Source organism: Eleutherodactylus coqui, chromosome 8, assembly GCF_035609145.1.
Source record: "Eleutherodactylus coqui strain aEleCoq1 chromosome 8, aEleCoq1.hap1, whole genome shotgun sequence".
In the NCBI taxonomy this organism is placed as follows: Eukaryota; Metazoa; Chordata; class Amphibia; order Anura; family Eleutherodactylidae; genus Eleutherodactylus; species Eleutherodactylus coqui.
The window spans coordinates 53,800,261-53,825,585 of NC_089844.1; the positions used below are offsets into that span (position 1 = coordinate 53,800,261).

Below are 25,325 nucleotides of genomic sequence, written 5' to 3' on the forward strand. Positions count from 1 at the left end.
AGATTTTCCTACAGAAGAGTCTAGGAGTGGACAGATTGTAAGGTTCAAATCACCTCCTAATATTACCTGGCCGGTGGCAAAGTGTTTTAAGGCCTCAAGTTGTTTAATCAGCCAGGGTATTTGGTTGGTGTTGGGGGCATATAGGTTCGCCAGAGTGACTTTGTTGTCGTTGAGGATCCCCTTAACAAATAAGGCCCTACCTTCCTCATCTGAGTACTGTCCTTCACATGAAAAGGCAAGGGATTTATGTAAAAGGACAGATACCCCCTTAGCGGCCGACGTGGGGTGTGTGTTGTGAAACGCGAGAGGGAACTGCCTTCCCGGTAGGGATAGACACCGACCTCCCCTGTAATGGGTCTCCTGCAGAAAAACAATTCTTGAACCATACCTCTTCAGTAGTACTGCGATGTGATGCCTCTTAGCTGGGGAATTCAGACCGTTTACGTTCAGCGTAGTGACTCGGATCTGCTCCTCCATGTTGTAACAGTAGTAGATTTGTACTGGACTTTCCTTCTATACCATAACAGGCAAATAGGATGGAAGAGAAAATCGTCAGTCCCGCGCGATAAACTTTACTCTCTTACCCGACAGATACAAAGGACAGCCGGGACTATAAGGGCCCCGGGGTAGGTGGGGGGGGGGAGGGGTGGAAGGGTTAAGGGAGAAGTGGTAGGATAAGAATACAGAGGGTGAGAAAAAAGATAGACAGTAGGATGCACAGAAAAGTGCCAACAAAGAACACACTATAAATGTGTTGCGAATACAACCCTCGTGCCCCCGAGGTCGGCACACTCCTAAGAGCCCACCGGGTCCGGGACTAGAGGGGGAGGGGGGTGGGGGCGAGTTATCTACTCCTCCAACAGTGAGGGGCAGACAACGGGATTCAACCTGTTCATCCAGGCGCCCCCGGGTCACTGAAATAGATATTAATGCATACAAATTACAAAATTACACCGACCACAACCTGCGGAAGGAAAGGGTTAAACAATTATTCCCTATAGTACGAGAATAACTTCGCATAAACATATGAGCAACGTCCCAGAGATCATAACACCGCCTCAAATATCTCCAAGACCCCAACTGTAGGGGGCGGAGGGGATCTCCGTATGAGTCAACGACTCAAAGAGGGCACAGAGAGAACATTTGCCCGTGTGAGGAGGAAGCAACCTTAAGAAATGTCCTCCCAAACTTCAGCGGAGGGCTCTCTGGGGATCCGTCAGCAGGCAAAATGTGAACCACAGCAACTTCTAGAGAGTCCGTCAAGTGTCTGAGTTGTCCACCAATTCCCTTGTTTTTTTCTTTTTGGATTTTGGAGACTTGAGGTTGCCAGCCGGTTGCCACGGCTCAGGTAGCGTAAGCCTGGGAAGTTTAGGGAACTCTGGAAGTGGCATCCAGCAGGGCAATTCAATGGGATCCATCCCAAGGTGTTCCCAGCAAGCATGGAGATCGTCTGGTGAGCGGATAATCATTCTTCGGCTCTTGTAGAATATGCTAATTCCAAAAGGGAATAGCCAGGTATATCGGATTTCCCTTTCTCTGAGCGCCTCCAACAAAGGGCGAAGTAGGCGACGCTTAGCTAGGGTTACCGGGGAGAGGTCCTGGTAAATCTGAATCAGAGCATCCCCGTATTTAACTTCTTTGCGGGATCTTGCTGTTTTTAAAATGATCGCAGTGTCCTGGAAGGATAGCAGCCTACAGATAGTGTCCCTAGGTGGCTCAGCAGGTCCAGGAGGGGGTCTGAGAGCTCTATGGATGCGCTCTATGACGATCAGGGAAGCCCTCTCCGCACCCACTAGCTGTTGAAAAATTTCCATTGTTACCTTGTGGAGGGACTCCGCAGCCCAGGACTCCGGAATACCTTTAAGCCTTAAGTTATTCCTCCTGCTGCGGTTTTCTAGATCCTCTTGCAGGAGGAGGGATCGATTGAGATTTTCGTGCTGGTCCCTTAAGATTTTCTCCATAGCACTTGCATGAGTAGAAACCGAGGCTGAGGCGGCCTCTAGGTCCTCCACCCTGCGTCCTAGCTGTTTTATGTCCTCCTTTATCTCGGTGAGGTCAGCGACAATAGGGGACAGCGCATTTCTTATGAGTTCTCTCATGAATCCTCGAGAGACTCCTCCAGAGTCCTCCTCATCTGAAGAGGACTCTCCCTCCCCAGCTTTGCTGTGTGAAGCTGCTGCCTCGTGCACCGGCGCCATTTTGGAAGCGGGGTGCGGGGAGCGGGAGCTGCGCTCCTTCAGGTAGCGCTGCATACCCGCTTGACTTTTCGCCGGTTTGGGAGTGCAGGGGGGTTCTCCAACCTTTTCCTTTGCAGCTTTCTTCATTTTGGGGGTCGTGGTCGGTGCAGCGGGACCTCCGTGGGCGCCGTTCAGAGGGAGCTCCGGACTTAAGCGGCCATCTTGCTCCGCGGCAGGCTCCGCCCCACAACAGATGATTTTTGATATCAGATTACAGTTGTGATCCCTCAACAAACAAGCATTTTCTTCTTTGTTGGGTGATCAGTACTATCTTCACATGAACGGATGGTCAAGTGAACAAACGTTTGGAATGAACATTCATTCCCGATCATCTGCCGATGACGTAGACTCAAAGACAAACAGGTCCCATAACCGGTCCAAAATTGCTGGAGACAACTAAGATCTTCTTGATCACTGTACTAAAACTTTATAAGATTAATTCTAATAGCATGCTAGGTAAGCAAAAACATTTTTACTACATACACAAAATTGTGGTGTACGTGAATGAGTTTAAACTTAAAGAAACACTCGGGGTAAATCTGATACTGCACACAATGGTGCACATTTATCAATGATCAGCGTTTTACCTGTTAGTCTTAGATAAGTTATGACTGCATAAGATATGTCAAATTTAAAAAGAAATGTAAAATTTTTATTATATTTGGCACATTTTGGGCCAACTTTGTGCCACTTTCTGTAATCTATGACATATAAAATCTGTCATAGATTTACAGTATAAGGGCTCAGTCACACAAGCGATTTTTTTCCGCATGTATAGCTGCGATTAAAAAAATTTCACATTGCATGTAGAAAAATTGCGTGACCCGGTCCATTGACACCCATATGCTCTATCTTTTGCAGGTGCGAATTTTAATCACATGTAAAAATCGCGCATGTGACCGCTTCCATTGGAAAGCATTGGTTCTATGTAGATCCGATTTAAAATTGTGCCTATACATGCGTGAAAAAAACACGCTAACCTGACTGACCCCCAATTTATGCCTGTTTCTGGTGTAAATTATACTGAATTCAATTGGCCATGGCTGTCCCTGTACCCCTTTGCTAAGCCTTTCCCACTTTTTATAATAGTGGAGCAGGCAGCATAAAAGACAGAAAAGTTGCAAAAATTTGCAAAATCCTCCCTAGTGCAGGGCCTTAGGGGGTATTTGATGCACGTTTCTCTCTTTGGTGTTCTTTGAACCGGTGTGTACTGCATTGCCTCCCAGACTCAGCATTAGGCATTACATAATGTCCAAAGTGTTTCCATAAGTTGCATGCATCAACTTTCCTGTATCCATACTGTATCCACTGGAAGTAAGAGGGCAGCATTTATAGAAAGGGTTAAGGTTATATTCTTATGTAATTCTGTAGTAATTATATACACAATGTCATATTACTTCATTTGACCTATGGGCGTGATTTGATGAAAAATGCCGTAGTGATTCTAAAATCTGGACTGCTTTCATCCTTTTTTCCTATAAAGCTTTCAGCATGCTGAGACTGTAGGAGAGATTTATCATGTCTGGCGTTTCATACGCCAGTCTTAAACTGACGATTGTTGAAGTGAAATGCGCCTAATGTATTAAAAGGCTACATACCTCTATGGCACATTTTGGATGGATCTCGAAACAGAAAGTGAAATCCATGTTTACTGGGAGCACATAAAGATTTACATAATAATTTGCATCATGTTATGCCTTTAATAATGCCAGAAACTTACAGGCTCTGCACTCTCACCTCTAGTTAACCCCACCCCCTCTTCTTGCCACTTTTTCCAAAAATGAAAGAGAGAAAACTTTTAATGCAGATATGACATACATCAAAACTGGCAACTTTTTTTTTTCATTTTAATCCTTTCCAATCCAATTTGTATCCTGGTTTTCCTAGGGGGCTTACTCTTTTTCTGCCATTATACAACGGCGCTATCTGCTGGCTAAAGCCAGTACTGCATGAGGTGACACGTTGGATAGGCTCCGACAGCAGATAGGCTTGCAATATACAGTAAAAGAACCCCGACGGACGTCTTCCAACATCAGAGCTGTACAGCCTTAAATCATAATTTCTTTAGACGTCAGACAGTGGATTAGAAAGGGTTAAATGTTTTTATTAAATTCTTTGCCACTTTACAAAGGGTAAACTGGTAACATATTTGTTGTTTTACAGAGACATTCTGAATAGGATAAATGAGTAAAAGATTATATCAGATATTTCTGAGTATTGCTCAGCTTAACCCTTTGCAATCCAATTTTGGATTCAGGGTTTTCTAGGGGGCTTCCTCTTTCTGCCATTATACAATGGCGCCATCTGCTGGATAGAGCCAGTACTGCGGTATGAGACATGCTGGAGAGGCCCCCGACAACAGAGCGGCCAGTAATATACAGTAAGAATACCCTGCCAGACGTCTTCTGAAATCAGAGCAGTACAGGCTTCAATCAGAATGTCTTCAGACGTCAGACAGTGGATTGGAAAGGGTAAATCAAATCCGGATTTGATGCGATCATTCAAAACATCTTACCACATAGATTTTATTATGGAGGTATAGGGAAAGGGATACAGGTAAAAAAAGGGTGGGGAGGATACTTCTTCCTTTATTGGGGGTGGGGGTAGGAGGAGGGGGGGATCAGTTGTCTGTCCAACACTACCAGCATTGACAATCATAAGGTCTTATATACTCTTATACTCAAACTGTAACAAATGCGTTATTGGATGCGATGAATCAGACAGCGACAACTGAGTCTTTCCAAAGAAATGTAATTTTATGTTGTTTGCTCCATTAATAAGCGGAGCGAGCTCTGTACTCTGCAAATTGGATCGTGTATCAAGCACCTCTCGATTTAACGTAGCCCAGAAGATCCAGCTGTTCAGTAAGTTAAGGTGTGACTATCTGCTAGGAAAAGGTGGTAATGGAAATCTTGGAAAATAACATAAACTTGAAGCTGTAAAAAGTCCCCTAGGTTTTGGCTAATGATTCTGTATTGTGTGTCCACAAAGCATCGTGTATAGAGAGATCCCACATGGGGTGTCCGCTTAATCGCTTCTCTGTGTTCGGTCATTGTGATTCTGTCTTCTCACTCTTCAAGGAGCTGCTGGAAGACCAACTCTGATAGCAATCATTTCTACCCCCTGATACTCAACAACAAAGCCTAGGCATCTCCGGTTAAAGTAAAGAAATACATAAATAACATATCATATCTTTAGACAAAAAAGAACATGGCGCGTTAAAAGGCCAGGATTTAATGCCTCGTGCTAAACGGTAATACTATTAGTTTTATGCCTCATCTACAAATAGTTTCGTACTGTTGCGAGGATGAACTCAACATGTCAGCTACCATTGTAAGTACTGCAAGGGAAACAGGGGTGTAAAGAACTAATATTACAAATGAGAAAGTCACTCTGTCTGTCTGTTTGTCTGTCTGTCTGTCTGTTTGTCTGTTTGTCTGTCTGTCTAGCTGTGAAAAGCTAATAAACTGCTGAAGCAATTTTGATGAGATTTGGCAGGGAGATTGCTTGTATCTTGAGGAAGGACATGGGCCATGTTTTATCCCAGAAATGTATAGAGTTCTCTAGGGTGCGTGACAATTTATTTGATGATGCGAAGGCGCACCTCCACTCCGCTGCCAGCGGCAAGGTGGAGGAGAAGGGGGTGCACATCATAAGCTAGGCCTACACAAATGGGCAGACATGTGAGGTCAGGAGTCATTGCTGTACATATGCGATTATTAAGTGCGGCAAGGCGGAGGGTAAGGGGGTGCACATCATAAGTTAGGCCTTTCCAAATGGGCAGACACGTGAGGGCGGACGTCGTTGCTGCACGTATGCGATTATTAAGCTAGCAGGGATGCCCAGTGTTGCCCGGGATTAAAACATGAACGGAAGACACATTAAAGGGGTTGTCCCGCGAAAGCAAGTGGGTCTATACACTTCTGTATGGCCATATTAATGCACTTTGTAATGTACATTGTGCATTAATTATGAGCCATACAGAAGTTATCAAAAGTTATTCACTTACCTGTTCCGTTGCTGGCGTCCTCGTCTCCATGGTTGCCGTCTAATTTTCGCCGTCTAATGGCCAAATTAGACGCGCTTGCGCAGTCCGGGTCTTCTCCTTTTCTCAATGGGGCTCCGTGTAGCTCCGCCCCGTCACGTGCCGATTCCAGCCAATCAGGAGGCTGGAATCGGCAATGGACCGCACAGAAGCCCTGCGGTCCACCGAGGGAGAAGATCCTGGCGGCCATCTTCAGCAGGTAAGTAAGAAGTCACCGGAGCGCGGGGATTCAGGTAAGCGCTGTCCGGTGTTCTTTTTTAACCCCTGCATCGGGGGTTGTCTCGCGCCGAACGGAGGGGGGGGGGGGGGGGGGGGGTTGAAAAAAAAAACAACCCGTTTCGGCGCGGGACAACCCCTTTAACATTGATTGAGATTTTGAAGAAAATCTGTGTTGCCCATAGCAACCAATCAAAGCGCAGCTTTAATTTTACCTCAGCAGCATAAGAAATAGCAGCCAATCACAGCGCAGCTTTAATTTTACCTCAGCAGTATAAGAAATAGAAACCAATTGCAGGGCGGCTTTTATTTTACCTCAGCAGTATAAGAAATAGCAACCAATCACAGTGCAGCTTTCATGTTACCTCAGCGGCATAAGAAATAGCAACCAATTGCAGGGCGGCTTTTATTTTACCTCAGCAGTATAAGAAATAGCAACCAATCACAGTGCAGCTTTTATTTTACCTCAGCAGTATATATATACATATATATAAAATTAACTCCTTCCCAGCAGCCATGCAGGTATAAACATCCTAACTGCAGGTGCCCTGTACAGTTAGCACGTATATAGACATTGGCTGCAGCTATTTATCATTCAATGGCCACCAGCTGTGTTCTCTATGGCCTTCAGCTGTTCCCCGCTGCTCTCCTCTCACTGTCCCGCCACTGATCTCTGCTTCTCCTCTTTCTACATCACAATAACTGGACCAAACAGCTCGGTTTCAGGGCAGATCACAGGCTGCTGATCACTCTGAATCCCCAATCAGAGAAAAGTTTGTTCGCAAAGTTAACTTTCCTGGCAGCTCTATTCCTTAAGCCTCTTCCACTTTGATCCATTTATGTCTAAAGAAGATATGTTCTGCCAGCGGTAGGAGTCGCTATACATTTAAGAGCAGGAGCTAGGTGGCCCTAAACATGTGCTGGGGCCCTGCCCGGCCTGTGGGTTTTATGCTTCCCTTCCCCTGGTCCAGCCCGCCCCTCAGCTTGTCCTCATATTTAGTGGCAGTCACTACAGTCGGACCCCAGTGAACATACCCCAGCAATCAGCTTCTGCAGGACAGCCCTATACTGGGATAAAGGGTTAACGCTATAGACATTACAGCCATCCTACTTCACTAATAAGCTTTTGTTCAGCATCATTCTCAATTCCTGGTTGTAGAAGGCATTCTTGTAATGCTGTACACGTCTTAAAGCTCAGTACATCCCCCAACAACTGTTCAAGAATTTGGATTTCTTTCTACCAACTCAGCAAAATCAGTTTTACTAAAATATGTTTTTTTCTTTCTATTATGACAGGCAAATGCAGAATCAAAAGACATCTGCTTTGTCTTTATAGAGGAAGCACTGGAAGATATGAGTAGCAATTAGAAGAGTGGAGTTTTATCCTTTTTTCCTGCAATACTAAAATGCACCTTTAACTTTGTACATCATTTTCAGTTAGGTTAGTTCTCTGCTAACTTTATAATATCCTATGAAGCTCCATTATTCTGATGCAGAACTTCAAATAGACAGTTTTCTTTTTTTACAGTCATACAGCTAAATGCAAAAATTTGTTCTGCTTACAGTCTCCACTAGGGGGAGCTTAGGAACCTACTGTGTACAAATTTATCATTAAAGGGTTGTTCCTTCTCCTCTAAAAAGGGGTTTCCGTATAATTCATTAGCTCTTAAACATTTTTTTTATATTTATATTTTGGGAAACGCCTTTGTAGAAATATTTGCTTACCGATTCCGAGGTCAGAATTTTGTTTATGGATGTCATTGCCAGGGGTAATGTCCACCAGTAGGTCTCTGATTAGGTGGTCACACGTGCACAGATGTGACTCTCTTGGCTTGATCCTTGCACAGCTTTTTGCCGGGGATACATCCCCGTTTCGGCACTAGAATTTCCTAGCGCATGCACTATAGCAGTCAGCTCACTGTTTGCACAGTTCTGTGCTCATATGTAAAAGAACTGCATGAATCAGCAGGCTACTTCACGCTTCAGCATTGTGGAGCAGGGCATCACATTACTGCCCGCCCACATTTTTGGATGCTGGGATTGGATATGCCAGGAGAATGGCCTTTGGGTGCTGCAGCCTCTGATTGGCTGCAACAGTCATATGGTGTCTGTTTAAAAAAAAGACTATTGTTAAACATGCACTTGTCATTAAAATTATCATATTGTATGATATTTTGGCAAAATTTTAGACAGTAGTTCGTTCATTATATTAGACTTGTGAACTTTGGAATTTTACCCATTAAGCCGTGCCTACAGCAGGGATTAATAGAATGTCTGACTGACTATAGTACATTGTATAAGCAATCAGACAATCACTAGTCCCCTATTTGGACAAAAAAAAACTAAAAATAGGATTAATAAACTTTTTTAATTTAGTTGCAAATTTAAAAAATATTAAACGTTTACCCGCCCCTGTTCCAAGTCTCATCACAAGAAGTAAAAGAAAAAAAAGGAACACTGCATCCATAAAAGTCCAATTTATTAAAATATCACATTAGCTAACCAGAACACAATCCAAAAAATGTCAGAGCCAGAATTGCTGTTTTTGGTCACACCACATATTCAAGAAAAAAACTGAACAAAAGGTGATCAAAAATTATGTATCCCAACATGGTATCAATATAAACTACAAGCCGCACTACAAACAAACGAGCCCTGACATACCGCCACTGACAAAAATGGAGTTCTTTTTTAAGTAGTGCACCATAAAAAGCAACTTTTATTTTCAAAAAACAAGCCCTCATTTAGATAGGTCACCTGGAAAATAACAAAGTTATGATTTCCTGGCCATGGGGGTACAAAAATTAAGACAAAGAAAAAACAAAAAGGCTGCAGCAGGAAGGAGGTAACCCTATAATGACCAACAGCTTGAGCGGTTTAAGGTATCTTCTACACACTGACTCCGAAAGGTAACAGTCATGCCCCATTTGAACCTATAGAGTACTGGAGTAGATGCTGGGTGCAGCACATTCATCTTCTGGTGTTCAGCTTTCCAATCCAGGCTCCGGATTATCAGACATATGTGTAAGGAGATTGTCCAGAACTTTGAAATTGATGGCTTATCCTTAGAAAATCAGCAATTGGAATGGCTGCAGTGCTTCAATGAGTGCCACATCATCTCCAGAGTTTTTCAGACATTGCTCCTTACTTTTAATAGTGGCTGCACCTGGTATTACATCTCAGAGCAGCTCAGTCTCATTCAAATGACTGGGCAGAGCTGTAATATAAGGCACAGTTGTATTATACATATATGCTATATCATATGCTATATATATATATATAGTATACAGTATAGTTACATATATAACACTATTAATGCATCATTGTGTGTTACTGCAATAATGAGTTGCAGCTCAGCTCGGCTCAGCTATGCTATTTCACTATTTCAAAGTGCATGGCAGTGGTTGCTCTATTCAATTAGTGTAGGGCGCAGGGCAGTCTGCGCTGCAGATGTAACGCACCACCCAGGGATGTAGCTAAAGGCTCATGGGCCCAGGTGCAAAAGTTTATCTTGGGGCACCCCAACTTCTCTTAACCCCTTAACGCAGAAGCTTCCGGGCCCCAATGCAAAACCTATAACAGGGCTCCCAACTGTAATGCTATATTCATAGTACTGGGCTTCCTATATGGAGAGGAGAGACCTTATGGCCCCCCTAAGGCTTCTGGGCCCTGGTGCAACAGCATTCCCTACATTCCCTATAGTTACGCCAGTGGCACCACCCTTCAAGGATGGCATTGCTACATTTGTATGCTGCACTTAGCACATGTTCTCGTAACCTGCAACTGCACAAAGATATTTCATGTTAACTACACAGCAAATGGGTCTGTGTGCTTTCAAATGCCAGGACTGAATTTCAGTTCTAGATTCAGTCCTACCTAGCTCTCAGAATGCTCCTCTTCCGGGACCAAGCCTACAAATAAAACCAGGGAAGGTAAGATACCATGTATATGGTCCAGTAGGAGGGACAGAAGGTAAATGGGCGGCAGGTGTGCACGACCAAGTGAAAGCAGCAAAACTTTACAATACTTGTACCAAAAAGAATAAAATAGGGCAGCACTAACTAATGGAAATATATCTCAATAGAAATATGAAGTAATGAATTTCAGTCCTAATCCGTCTTTAGTAGAGATGAGCAAGCGTACTCGGAAAAGCACTACTCGCTCGAGTAATGTGCTTTATCCGAGTATCGCTGTGCTCGGGTCTGAAGATTCAGGTGCCGCTGCGGCTGACAGGTGAGTCGCAGCGGGGAGCAGGGGAGAGCGGGCGGGAGAGAGGGAGAGAAAGATCTTACCTCCGTTCCTCCCCGCTCTCCCCCGCAGCTCCCCGCTCCGTGCCGGCACCCGAATCTTCAGACCCGAGCACAGCGATACTCGGATAAAGCAAATTACTCGAGCGAGTAGTGCTTTTCCGAGTACGCTCGCTCATCTCTAGTCTTTAGTAAATCCAACTATGTTTTTCTCCTGTAATGTGTAAAAATATGCTGTATAGTTTGTGGAAAGGTTCTTTTTCAAGAACCTTTAATATGTATAGTAATGACTAGAGATGAGCGAGCACCCAAATGCTTGGGTCCTCATCATTCGAGTCGAGCTTTTCGTGAAATTCGAGAGTAACGAACCACATTGGCTACAATGAGAGACTCGAGGATTTTTGTATGGGGGCCGCTGGGTGCCGAGCTTTTTTTTGGATCATATGTTTATCTCTCTCTCTCTCTCTCTCTCTCTCTCTCTCCTCCGCCCAGCCAGCCAAAAAATTTGCTGTTGACGTGCCAAAACTGACACGTCACAACAGGGAGGGGCAAAAAACTGGGGTGGGGTCGAACACGGCTTGATGCTCATTCGAGTAGCGAGCACCATCAAGTATGCTAATACTCGAACGAGCATCGAGCTCAGCAGAGTATGTTCGCTCAATTCTAGTAATGACACTTGTTAGTTATCAGGATTAATTATTATATGATTTTATTTTAGGAAGCGCTGATAATGGCTAGCATGGATCATCCTCACTTAGTCCGCTTGCTTGGAGTTTGCCTCAGTCCTACGATACAACTGGTCACCCAACTGATGCCTCACGGATGCCTTCTGGATTACGTACACGAACACAAGGATAACATTGGTTCTCAGCTCCTTCTTAACTGGTGTGTACAGATAGCAAAGGTAAGGAAAAACGAATTCATATATACCAAGTAGAAAACATAGCAAAGGAAGAAGAATACAAGAATAAATATATTGTAAAGACAGTAGAGCTAAGAAAGGGGAAGAAGACACCAGGATAGAAACCCGATTCAACTTTTGTAGCTAACATCTGTCCTTTGCATACATTACTGAAGATGAAGTATATCAGACTTCTTCCCTGGTAGAAAAAGTATTGATTACGTTTTAATCACCCTATACAGTAGCAATCCACTACACTCGTGCACCTCTTGTTAGCTCTTATGAACCAGTGAGACCTGATTTCTATTAAATATCTTTTATTTTGAAGACTTTGGTTGCCAAGGGCATTATACTTTATGTAAACCTACAGATGTGGTGAAGTTTAACTTGACTGTGAAAAATCTGCTTTCTCTTAAACCATTGAAGAACAATTGTTATCTTAACAAAACTAAAGCCATTGTAAAGCTATTGAAAGGAAGAATTACATTGTGGCACAGAAAACTATCTTAAAGGGGTTATCCCAAGATACACTTATCATGTATCTATAAGATTGGTAAAAGTCTGATTGTGGGTGTCTCACCACTGAAACCCCCACCGATCCCGAGAACATGAGTCCCATGTCCCCCTTTTCTCATCACTGGGGTGATTTGTCTCCTAACTGCAGTGATATCACAATGAACAGAGCTGCGGTCTTGCATGTGCGGCCGCTGTACTATTCATTGTCAGCGGCCGCTGACAATGCCATTGAAAATGAATGGAGTGGCACTGAGCATGCATAGCCTTCGCTCCATTCAATTTCACTACTTAGTCAAATAGGGTATATACACTGGCCACTTTATTACAGACACTCATCTAGTAGCACGTTGGACCTCCTTTGGTCTTCAGAAATGTAGCAATTCCTCATGGCATAGATTCCACTAGGTGTTGAAATCATTCTGCAGGAATATTGGCCCCTGCGGACAGGAGAGCTTCATAGGCCTTGAGGCCTAAAAATAAGAATAAACTCACCTGCTCCGGACGATGCGGTTCTTCTCTTCTTCGCAGCCAGATCTTCTTTCTTCGGCCCGGCGGATGTGCTCAGCACGCCGGCAGAGTGCCGCGCGCATGCGCCGGGCACATCTGCCGGGCCGAAGAAAGAAGATCCGGCCGCAACGGAGGGAAGATCTGCAGCGTCCGGACAGGTAAGTTTTAATTCAGGTACGGGTGTTTCGCGGATCCGGACGGCATCCATAGGCTTCAACAGAAGCCTGCGGGAGCCGTCCCCGCGGGAGACCCGCACTAAAATGGAGCATGCCGCGGTTTTTTTCCTGCACACGCAATCCGCGCCTGAAGGGTAAAATAACATCCGCAGTATTTAACTACCTGCAGGTGTCCAATGCATCCCTTCGGGGGCGCAGATCCGAGTGCGGGAAAAAAGCTGCGGATACTAAATAATCTTTTTACCGTGGACATGAGGCCTTAGGGTTTCTGCAAATTAGATAGAGTTTGATGCAACGAACTAACATTAGTTAGAGCATCAGTGTTGTACTTAGCTGCAATTTGCTTTATTGTGCATGCCTGTTAATCTGAACGATTCCTTGCATTAATGAGCTATTTGCGTCCACGGGATCCCCTTTTGGTGGGTGCTTTTCATTGATCATACCATTCCTGGTATACTCTTCATATTGTTGTATAAGAATCCCACAAGGTTGCACTTAATTAGTCTAGCACCAATGACCATGCTTAGTTCAAAGTTCATCATATTGTTGGATCCTCATTGTAATATGGATTTACACTGAAAATGATCCACAGAAAACATGTTCAATTGATATTATTCTCTGGGGTCACATGTCTAATTTCCATAAAGGGAAGCACCAAGGGCGTAACTATAGAGGATGCAGGGGATGCGGTTGCACCCGGGCCCAGGAGTCTTGGGGGCCCATAAGGCCTCTCTTCTCCATATAGGAAGCCCAGTACTATGAATAAAGCATTATAGTTGGGGGCCACATTCCAGGCTTTGCATTGGGGCCCAGGAGCTTCAAGTTACACCTCTGGGAAGCACCATTCGTGAAAGGGTTGACATTCAATGTAGATTGTTTGCTAAGGATGCTACTTTATAGCATAGAGTTACACGTGAAGCCATCAATGGTTAGGCTGTAGTCCCTGGCACACTATTCCTTGGTTTACCCTTCATTGCTAGGACTGAAGACATAGTTTAGGGCAATTGACAGATATTTCAAAATATGCACAATGGATCCATGTAGATGATCATTTCACAATGTTTAAGAAGGTCATATAATTGTATTTGAATTGATGTACAGGTCATCATAAAAGAGATCCAAGAAGAATCCACAAATAATGCTCTATTGTTTGTAAGACATCTTCAGAAACCGTTTAGCATCTGTGAACACTTAAGACTCATTGAAATGTTTATTGCCATATTTGCGTTCAGCTCCTACGCTCAATGGGTTGAGTAAGATGGCCCCATTACTGCAGTACAGTAATTAGTCCCCTTCTGAGAGTAGAACAATTGTTTTTTGATATTAAAATGAAGATTATGATATAGTTGCTATCTTAATTACATTGTAATAAATGGTAAATAAAGACCCATCTGTTGCCAGACAGCACTTATAGCTTGACAGCTGTGGTAGCTCTACAGAGAGTGTTAGGTATGTGAAAGACAGGCTAAGGAGCCTTGAGGTGGGAAATTGTCTAAAGTTTCCTTTTCTCATTACGTTACAATAAAGCTTACAAGTTGGGACTTGTTTACAAGTTCAGCTCAAATGCAAACAGTGTGACATCTCTGTCTTCTCTGGCATCGGGGAGTCCAGCCCCCACGGTGAATTCCCGGTGTGTTAGAGCCTGTTTCCAAAGAAACCAAAGCTCTGTCTTGGGAAGGCAGCAGGGAAAATACTCTGTGATTCTCAGCGGCGCTTGTAATAAAACAGTATGTGAGCTAATTAAATATTGATTTTCGAAAGCTACTTATCCAACAACTGCAGTATACACACAATAAATCTAATTCCGCTGTGCTTAACACTAAGTATTTAGACTCTTGTTTTGTGGTAAATTAACCACGTTAACTATTCACGTACTAGAAGGAAGACACTCAACAAATTTGGAAAATAAATTTCTGTTTCAAAGTGCTTATCTAAGAGAATGACTATTATAACATGTTATTATAAGGAAAATATAAAAATGTATTTAAAGGGAACCCGTCATGTTCTCCGACATGGCGTACCTATATAGCCGCAATCCTGCTGATTCCAATAGTATTTTTATTTTAGTCACCCCTCGTTTAGCCACAATGCTTCCCAATACACTAGAACACTGTCAAGTGGGTGATCTCCTCCAATCAAACATCATGTTAGTCATTAAAGGGAACCTGTCACCGCCTCCAATAGCAGGGCCATTACCTAAGTTATGGTGCTGTTTGGGGAGGTGGCGAGGAACTCGGTGATGTATTTTTTTATACTTACCCAGTTCCTAGTTCCCATGCTGTCTGCCTGTGAAGTCCGTGCACGGCACGAAAATCCGACCCCATACAGATTGCAGTGCATGCTCTCTCCCATGGCCGTCTAAAGGGAGAGCATGCACACAGCAATCTGAAAAGAGTCCGATTTTTGGGCCATGCGTGGACTTCAGCAGGTGACAGTACAAGATCAAGAGAGTGGGTGAGTATAAAAAATACATCACCCAGCTCCCTGTCACTCCCAAACAACATTGTAACACCTCCTTAAAAAAAGGTGACAAGTTCCCTTTAATACTGGGCAGTGGAAACCACTTTCTTCACAATGGCTTAGTGTCAGTCTCCAGAAGTAATGGCAGGGATTGGGATAAAACATAGGTGGCTAAAGCTGAAAGAAAAATGGGAATGGAATGGGAATGGGAGACGGCTGTAAAGGCATGTAGCCTATTCCCTTTGGAAGATGATTTAATAGGTCATCTTTACAGTTTTACACATGTCAAAAAAACTAAATAAAACATTAACCCTTTCCAATCAATTTGTATCCTGGCTTTCCTAGGGGGCTTACTCTTTTTCTGCCGTTATACAATGGCGCTATATGCTGGCTAAAGCCAGTACTGCATGAGGTGACACGTTGGATAGGCTCCGACAGCAGAGAGGCTGGCAATATACAGTACGAGAACCCCGACGGATGTCTTCCAACATCGGAAGCTCTACAGCCTTAAATCATAATGTCTTTAGACGTCAGACAGTGGATTGGAAAGGGTTAATGCCTAGTTGTTACAGGTGTTCTCTGAGTTATTTCTTTTATATGCACTACCGGTCAAAAGTTTTAGAACACCTAATTTTTTTCCTTATTAGTTTAACCCCTTCAAGCTAGATAACGTACATTTACGTCATGCAGCGTCAGGGTATGTATGAAGAGAGATTGCGGGACGACCTCTCTTCATACAGCGCGGGCGTCAGCTGTTTATTACAGCTGACACCCACAGGCAATAGCTGCAATTGGCCACGTTGCTGATCGTGGCTATTAACCCTTTAAATGCCCCTGTCATAATTGACATGTTCGGGGGTCCCGTATGGCCCCCCCGCATGAGATCACAGGGAATCGTGTAGGTGTCAGGGCAGCTGGGGGCCTTCTGAAAGGCCCCAGGGCTGCCTAAGCAGACAGCCTATCAAGCCGTCCCCGTGGGGTGGCTTGATAGACTGCCTGTCAAATAGCAGTATGATGTAATGCTATGGCATTACATCATACTGCATGAGCGATCAAAGCATCGCTAGTTTTGTTCCCCCAAGGGGGTTAAAAAAAAAGAAGTAAGTAAAGTTTAATCACCCTCCTTTTGCCATATCTATAATAAAACATTTAAATCATAAAACAAAAATACATATTTGGTATCACTGCATCTGTAAAAGTCCAAACTATTAAAGTAGTGCATGATTTACCCAGCACAGTGAATGTCGTCCAAAAAAACCCATAAAGAACGCCCAAAATGCACTTTTTCAGTCACCCTGTTTCCCAGAAAAAATGCAATAAAAAGCGATTGAGAAGTCATATGTCTTTTGAAATGGTACCAACGTAAACTACAGGACATCCTGAGCCTCCGCACAACTACGTTAACAGAAAAATAAAAAGGTTATTGTGTGCAGAAGATGGCGGCAGAAAATAATTTTAAAAAAATTAAATGTCTGAAAAAAATAAAAATAGTACAGCAAAAAAAAAAAAACTATACAAGTTTGGTATCATAGTAATCATACTGACTCATAGAATAAAGTTATCATGTAATTTTTGTTGCAGTTTGTGCACTGTAGAAACAAGACTCACTGAAAGTTTTTCAGTACATTAAGTAGTACCATTGAAAAATAAAACTCGTCCTGCAAAAAACAAGCCCTCATACAGCGATGTTGATGGATAAATAAAGGAGTTACGATTTTTTAAAGCAGGGAGGAAAAACAAAAATGGTAAAAAAAAAAAAAGGGCCGCGTCATTAAGGTGTTAAACCCAGTCAAAGTTGTTTACAAAGTTAAAAGTACAAATTAAAATACCGAATACTTTTTTTTTTGAAAGTTTCATAGTGTTTAACACATTAGCATTAATTGTGCAAACATGTCTCTAAAAATTAACAAAGAAGTACTTCAGTCAGCTAAATTTTAGGTGTTAAATATTTAAACATAGGTTAATCGTGGATCCAATAATAAACAGGTTTTATTTCAGAAGATAATTTTGGGGGGAAGCAAGCAATAATACCAGCTTTAAATATTAGCATTAGATAGAAGCACACAACGTATAAAGAAAAAGCAATATACACCTTAATCCTTAATGGTCAGAAGACTAATTAAAATGCAAGAACAATGAAATTCAACTAATAATAATAAAGTTTGCCACAATCAATCTGTGTCATTAATGGTTGCTTTGGGCCTGATGAGCGGACACCAATTTCGCAATTGGTTCTATCTTCGTCAATTGCAGTCTTAAGTCACCGCTTATAAATATCTGAAGTTTGTTTCTCGATTTTGTCAGGAGCTGCTGAACCGCGCTGAAGCCCCTCTCCACTAAGTACATAGATGGAAAAGCTAACACGAGCAACTTAACTTCCTACCACAGGATAGGATAGGAATTCTTTACTTTAACCCAAAAACATTCATAGTCTTCACATTCATTGTTGGAAAAGTGCTTGGGCTTCACTATCATGTTTCAGTGTAATCTGTGATGAAATTCCCTGTTGTAATCTGGGACAAAATTCTTATGCATCTGCTGAAATTGGATTGAGTACCCACATTGGTATTTCAAGGGTACATAGGTCATGAAACCTAGTTTGCATTTCTTCTTTGGCTTGTTCAAGGTATGAGCAAAAAACATCTAAGTCTGCATCTTGAAGTTTGTCTCTGTCTTTGTGCGCAATTTCTTGAAGACTCGGAAACTGACAGAGCTTTGGTTGACTCAGGTTATTGGTATGAAGGTCCAGTTTGGCAGTGAAGGACGAGATTATACCTTAAGCCTTAATGATATTAATTTAGTCTCCTTTTAGCTTTGTGTTGACCTCGTTGAGTTTGTCAAATATGTCTGTGAGATAGGCAACGTCAAGATGTCATAGTTCAATTGCATAAGAAAGGCTTGGGTCAACCGGCCAAAGAAACTCAACTACTATGTCAAAAAGTTTGTAGAAGTGTCGTAAGCACTTTCCTCTTGACAAGCACCTCACTTCGGTGTGTAAGAGTAGACGCTCGAATTCTTCGTCATTGTCTTGACAGAGCTTGCAGAAAAAATGTTCGTTCAAACTGTGTGCTGGCCATTTGAATCTTCTCACTCACCATCTAGTTGTTCTCCCTAAGGAGAAAAGATAGCATTTCGGACCTTTTATCTTATTAAAGTTATACAATACAATTTATGTACCCCACAGTGGTACCATTAAAAAATGCCATTTGTCCCAAAAAACAAGCCCTTATATGGCTCTTGCAATGTGATGACAATCGCTTGGTCTTTCAAGCAAAAAATGGGCTTGTCACTAACTTGATATGACAGTAAGGGTGGATTCACACAGGCGTGTTTATGTGCATACAGTTGTGCGCAGAAATACACGCTCCTATTAGAAGCATCCGTTCCCTATGGTGTGTTCACATGTCCGTGCTTTACAGGTGTGCAAAGGCCCATACCGGCAAAAACATAGGACATGTGTGCACCATAGGTCCGTGGTGCATGTCAATATTCCCCAGCGGGGAGACCCCTTGTCACTGAACACTGTGACAACACTGTCACAGTGATCAGTGCCAAGAGGACTCCCCGCGGGAAGTAAAGAATCCCCCGCCACAGCTGTCACAGGCGTGATACTTGTGGCAAAGGATTTCTTCATCTCCACAGGGAGTAAAGAATCCACCTCCACAGCTGTGACAACTGTGGCAGAGAATTTCTTCATCCCTGTGCGGAGAGTAAAGAATCCCCTGCCACAGCTTGTGGCAGAGGATCGTGATGTTCTCCTGTTACTTTCAATGGGACCTGCACTTCTGTAGTCCCATTGAAAGCAATGGGCTGCTGGCAAGCACTGCAGGGATTTTCGGGGAAGGGCTTTAAATATAAGCCCTTCCCTGAAAATCAACCCCCAGAATGTGTTAACAATAAAAGAAAAATTATACTCACCTCTCCGCAGCTTCTGGGACTCAGGCTCGTCTACTCTGTCTTCTCCCTGCACTGCTCTAAAGCTCTTTCAGCGGGTGAGGATTTAAAATCCTCGCCAGCTTAAAGGGCTGTATCTGATTGACTGAGCACTCAGCCAATCACAGGCAGCTCTTAGCCATTCATTGAATGGTAACAGCACTCAGCCAATCACAGGAAGCACCTGGCCATTTCTAGAATTCAATGATTGGCCAAGTACTGCCTGTGATTGGCTGAGGTCTGTGACCAATCACAGGTAGCACTCAGCCAATGTGACAGCAGTGGCGGGGAATTCTTTACTCCGCGCGGGGAGTCCTCTTGGCACAGATCACTGTGATAGTGCTGTCACAGTGTTCAGTGACAAGGGGGCTCCCCGTGGGGAATATTTACATGGCAGCAGCGGAGGGGTGAGTATATATATATATATATATATATATATATATATATATATATATACATACATACATACATACATACATACATACATACATATACACATATTTTATTTTTTACACAAACAGGGATGATTTTCAGGGAAAGGCTTATATTTAACCTCTTCCCACTCCAGCACGGGCGTCAGCTTTTTACTACAGCTGATGCACGAGGGCAATAACTGCGATCAGACAATCGCGGCTATTAACCCTTTAAATGCCACTGCCAATTCTGATAGCGGCATTTAAATCGCAGTGAGAACGGGGGAGCCGTGCAGGTGTCATGGTAGCCAGGGGCCTTCTGAAAGGTCCCAGGGCTGCCTTGGGAGACTGCCTATTAAGCCATCCCTGTGGAGTGACTTGATAGGCTGCCTGTCAGAATTCAGTATGACGTAATGCTATAACATTATGTCATACTGCAGAAGCGATCAAAGCATCGCATGTTGTAGTCCCCCAGGGGGACTTAAAAATAAAGTAAAAACAAATCAATAAAAAAAATTTTAATTGTAAAAAAAAAGTCATAAAAGTTTAAATCACCGCCTTTTGCCATATCTGTAATTAAAAAATCTAAATCATAAAATAAAATACATATTTGGTATTGCCACGTCCGTAAAAGTCCGATCTATCAAAGTAGCACATTATTTACCCCACTAAAGTATGAAGAAAAAAAAAAAACCGCCAGAAATGCCCTTTTTCAGTCAACCTGTCTCCCCCCAAAAACGCAATAAAAAAACGATAAAAAAGTCTTATGTATTCTGAATTAGTACTAACGGAAAATACAGGACATCCTGCAAAAAATGAGCGCTCGCTCAACTACGTCGACGGAAAAATTAAAAATGTCTTTGAAGAAAAAAAGAGAAGTATAGTAAAAAAAAAAACTATACAAGTTTGGTATCGTAGTAATCATACTGACCCACAGAATAAAGTTATCATGTCATTTTTGTTGCAGTTTGTGCGCCATAGAAACAAGACGCACTGAAAGATGGCGAAATGTCGTTTTTTTTTTTCATTTTACTCCACTTACAATTTTTTTTACATTTTTTTTTAGTGCATTATATGGTACTTTGAATAGCACCATTAAAAACTGCAAAAAACATACAGTGATGTTGATGCATAAAGGAGTTATGATTTTTTCAAAGGGGGGAGGAAAAAACGAAAATGGGAAAAAAAAGGGGCCGCGTCATTAAGGGGTTAAAGCCCTTCCCCCGAAGATCACTGTAGGGTTGCTGGCAGCCCATTGCTTGCAATGGGGTCATCAACAGCAGCCCCATTGAAGGCAATGGGCACGGATGTTTGTGCACGTACGTGGGTGCGCACTTTCGTGCATACCTATGTACGGCACACGCTCGTGTGAAGCTACCCTAAACAATTCATCTGAACTCTCTAGACAACCATGTCTGCACTATACATCTCTAAGAGGCAAAGAAAAATGGCACAGCATCATAATAATAACTACAGCTCACCCCCCAAAAAAGAAGCCCTCACACAACCTAATCGATGAAAAAATAAAGTTATCGGTCTCAGAATATGGCAATGGAAGGCAATTTTTGTTTAAGATAAATTTTAGTTACTCTTAAGTTAAAAATAGAAAAACATTTTAAAAGTTATATAAATTTGGTATCACCATAAAAATAGTGGCCCATAGATCAATGTTCATATGTCATTTTACTGCACTGTGAACAATGTAAAAACTAAGCCCCCCCCCTCAACCCTCCCAAAAAATGATGTAATTACATATTTTTTTCTCTCCCCACATTAAATTCTTGTGGGGAGAAAAATGGGGGAAGAAAGTCAGTGTATCTTATAGAGCGAGCGTACCGAAATTCAAAGTTTCCTCTGCGATCACGTGTTTAATGCAAACAAACATGCAATCGTGCGAACAAACATGCAATGATCCACTCGTACCGCTGATTGGTGGTGAGCACCGGCAGGAACTGCTGCTGTTCCCCCACCTCCACCAATCGACTTCTTTTCCTCCTCGGCCCGTACACGAGTGCCGCTGTCACAGAGCTCCGGTGTTGCAGAGCTCTGCTGCTCCTTCTGCTCCGTACTATCCATTGCACTGTCCCTGGGTGAGTTCAAAATATTTTTTCCCTATTTTCCACCTCTAAAATGTGGGTGTGTCTTGTCATCCGGTGCGTCTTATAAGGCGAAAAATATGGTATATGGTACATTAAATGGTACCATTTAAAAAATGCAATTCGTCCTGTAGAAAATAAAAAAGCCCTTATACAACTATGTCAATGGAAAAATAAAAAAGCTATGGCTCTTGGAAAAAAAATAAAAAATAAAAAAAAATCTCTAGTGCTGAAGGGGTTAAAGAAATTTGGCAGTCTATCTGTAAAGAGTGTAAAGTCTTAGGGCTCATGCACCTGGAGGACCCATTGGGCTCTAGTGTATGTCTCCAATTATATATAAAGGCATACCAAAGTATGGAGCGGTACCTCCATAATACGCATCTGATAGGGTATGCTACAAAAAAACCCCATACAAGTCAAACAGAAAAAAAAAAAGTTGCACTTCACATCAGGTGCTATATTATTATCTCATACATATGACGCTGCACGGAGCCCCATATTGCAGCATGCAGAGACCCTGATGTAGCAGAGCCGAGTAGCCCTTCCTTTTGTAGTTAAGATAACCCATTAGGTCTTCCTACTGAAACCGGCAGGTAGCCCACCATGGTATCATCTGCTCTGCTACACCTGTTCTTCTTTCTCCGTACTCTTGGATCATGCTACACGATCGAGTCAGGGACTGTACAGTACAGCCAGCTTTCCAGCTAAGCATCGCCAAATCTCGCTAAAGTGTACCTGAAGCATGCGTGACTGTTTTTTAAGTTATGCTAATCACTGCACAAAAAAATTAAGTATTCACCATATGCCAGCACCGCACAGTACTTTCTGAATAGCTGAATATTTCTCCTCGGTGCATTGTAGGAATCTATTACAGTAACTTCTATAGGGACATTATTTCGAAAAGATGAAAGTATCATTTTTTTACATTTGCAGCAGCTCTTTTCTGCATACGTTGTGCAGTCGAAGTTACCAATTGAAGTGATCTGAAGTTTTGTTTGTTTTGCCTGTTTCACGCTGCATGCTGATTAGCCTATATGTCCCTGCATGCTCTTCATCTTGCCTGGTGTGTGGCTGCCAGAAGCATTAAAGGGGTTGTCCCGAGGCAGCAAGTGGGTCTGTACACTTCTGCATGGCCATAATAATGCACTTTGTAATGTACATTGTGCATTAATTATGAGCCATGCAGAAGTTATAAAAAGTTTTATACTTACCTGTTCCGTTGCTGGCGTCCTCGTCTCCATGGTGCCGACTAATTTTCGCCCTCCGATGGCCAAATTAGCCGCGCTTGCGCAGTCCGGGTCTTCTGCAGTCTTCTATGGGGCTCCGTGTAGCTCCGTGTAGCTCCGCCCCGTCACGTGCCGATTCCAGCCAATCAGGAGGCTGGAATCGGCAGTGGACCGCACAGAAGAGCTGCGGTCCACGGAGGAAGAGGCCATCTTCAGCGGTGAGTAGAGAAGTCACCGGAGCGCGGGGATTCAGGTAAGCGCTCCGGTGAGCTTTCTTTACCTCCCTGCATCGGGGTTGTCTCGCGCCGAACGGGGGGGGGGTTGAAAAAAAAAAAAACCCGTTTCGGCGCGGGACAACCCCTTTAATTGCAGTTTACTGTAAGTACAGCTACTAACCAGAGAGGATACTGATGTGGTTATGGAAGGAACACTTCCCTGTAGTGTGCAGGATGAAGACATATTCAGCTGCAGTCCATCTATCCAAAGATGTAATTAGATTGGATAAACTGCAGGGAGGCCAAAGGGTAACCCTCCATGTCATCCCTGCCACCGCCCACCACCTGTAGCGCCGGGTTAATTAGTACTGTCAGTATAAACATGTCCGTCATTTTTCTCCCTATCTTTGTCCTTCAGCTGTATGAAGTCTCTGATATACTGTATTCTACTTTGTTACTCCTAACTTGTTCTGATTGACTCGAAACTCTAGAAATGTATCCATAATTCAGCATGGATGAATGTTTCTTTTGCATTAGCCAATTCTGTGTGCATATAATTTAGACCCCCTACAGTTTTGGATGAGCTCTGTTGGTTCTGCAGAAAAAGGACATTACAGTTTTGGATGAGCAGAACTCGTTTTGCTTTAGACGACTGTAGCTCCTATTCTTTATGGGTTACCTACATGCTTTCGATGTCAATTTAAAGCTAAAGTAGGCTTTAAAATGACACCAAAAGCATGTTAGTAGCCCACATAGAATGGGAGCTACAGTTGTTTGAACTGGAGTTAGGAATACTGAATTTACAGCTGTTATGTCAGTTGGTGTATATAGAGGAGAGTAAGAGGGGAGACCAATGGTAGTTGTGATTTTTTTGTCTTTCTGCCTGCCCCAGGGGAGGGGGACATGAATTTTTTGTTTATGATATCCCCCCTATCAATTGTAGAGCATATTTGCTCTCTGATTGTCACATATAGGGTTTTTTTTTCCAGAAAAGGAGTAAAATGATGAGGACTTGCTAATCTAATCACTCCTCTACACGATTTAACCCCACAGCTATGCGGGGAGCGTTTACGCGCAGCGAGAAGCCAGCAATCCAGCGATGATTTTTATCCTGGCTTAAAGGCACTGATAATAAAATGTGAACGAATAGTAAACGATTATTTTGCATTTAGACTTAACGATTATTGTGCAAGTTCATTCTTTTGTGTAGACTGTCACATCCTCTTGACAAAGGACATGGTAATTCATTTATCCATTTCCAGGATTGCTAAAGGAGGAATGATACAGTGTCACGTTTTACAAAAATATACTCCAGCTTTAATAGTTATCCTAGTAAATCTCTTAATAGAGAGTATGAGAGGGCAACAAATTGGCAATGCACATTATATACTCCAATTATGATATCTCAGTCCATAACAGGGACTAAAGCGAAAAGCGCATACTAAGAAGTCCAGCCCCCTTGAATGAGTCTTTTTCTTGTGCAGCAAGCCTGCTGACTAACCCAATGTCCCCTTCTGAGGCCGGCCTCACTCACGCTTTGTTGTGTGGGAGTCTCCACTCCTACTGACCAAGGCTTGTCTCGGTCAGGATCTCAACTCTACAACGGTTCTCCTCAGTCTCTTGTCTAATTCCGCTTCTCTACCTGGTTAGGGCAATGGCAGATCCAGACGCTGGCAGCAGGTCTCCGGGCCTTCCTCACAGTTCCCCAGGCGCTCTCGTTAATGGTTAGCTGCCTCCTGTCCTGCAGCTCTGCTCCTACTCTCCTCCTCAGCTTGAGCTGCAGCAGCTCCTATCACTTAGCTGCGGCGAAGGATCGCTACTTCCGCAAAGTGCTGCAAGCCAGTTTTGATATAAAAACGCCTCGCATCTGCAGGGAAATCGCATGTTGGCGAGCGCAATATCGGGCTGGGATTTACAGCCCAATATCGCATTCGTGTTTGTGAAGTTAGCCTCACAAGGAGAAAAACTCAAAGTTTAAAAATTGCACATTTTTCCAAATTTTCAGTAATTTTTTTTATTTTTCTTAATAAAGACAAAATTTCTTGATGAAAATTTACGACTAACATAAACTACAACAGGTTGTAAAAACTCAAATCTCAGAATCACGTCAATAAGTAAAAGCATTCAAAAGTTATTA

At 42.9% G+C, this 25,325-nt stretch overlaps 1 protein-coding gene across 1 annotated transcript in view; it reads left to right on the top strand.

The window, feature by feature from the left end:
- Nucleotides 1-25,325, top strand: part of ERBB4 (erb-b2 receptor tyrosine kinase 4) — a 1,004,693-nt gene that overhangs the window by 875,843 nt on the left and 103,525 nt on the right. Inside the window, exon 20 of the mRNA XM_066575628.1 lies at nt 11,464-11,649. Coding sequence (XP_066431725.1) covers nt 11,464-11,649 — 186 coding nt within the window. The remainder of the gene's footprint in view (nt 1-11,463; nt 11,650-25,325) is intronic.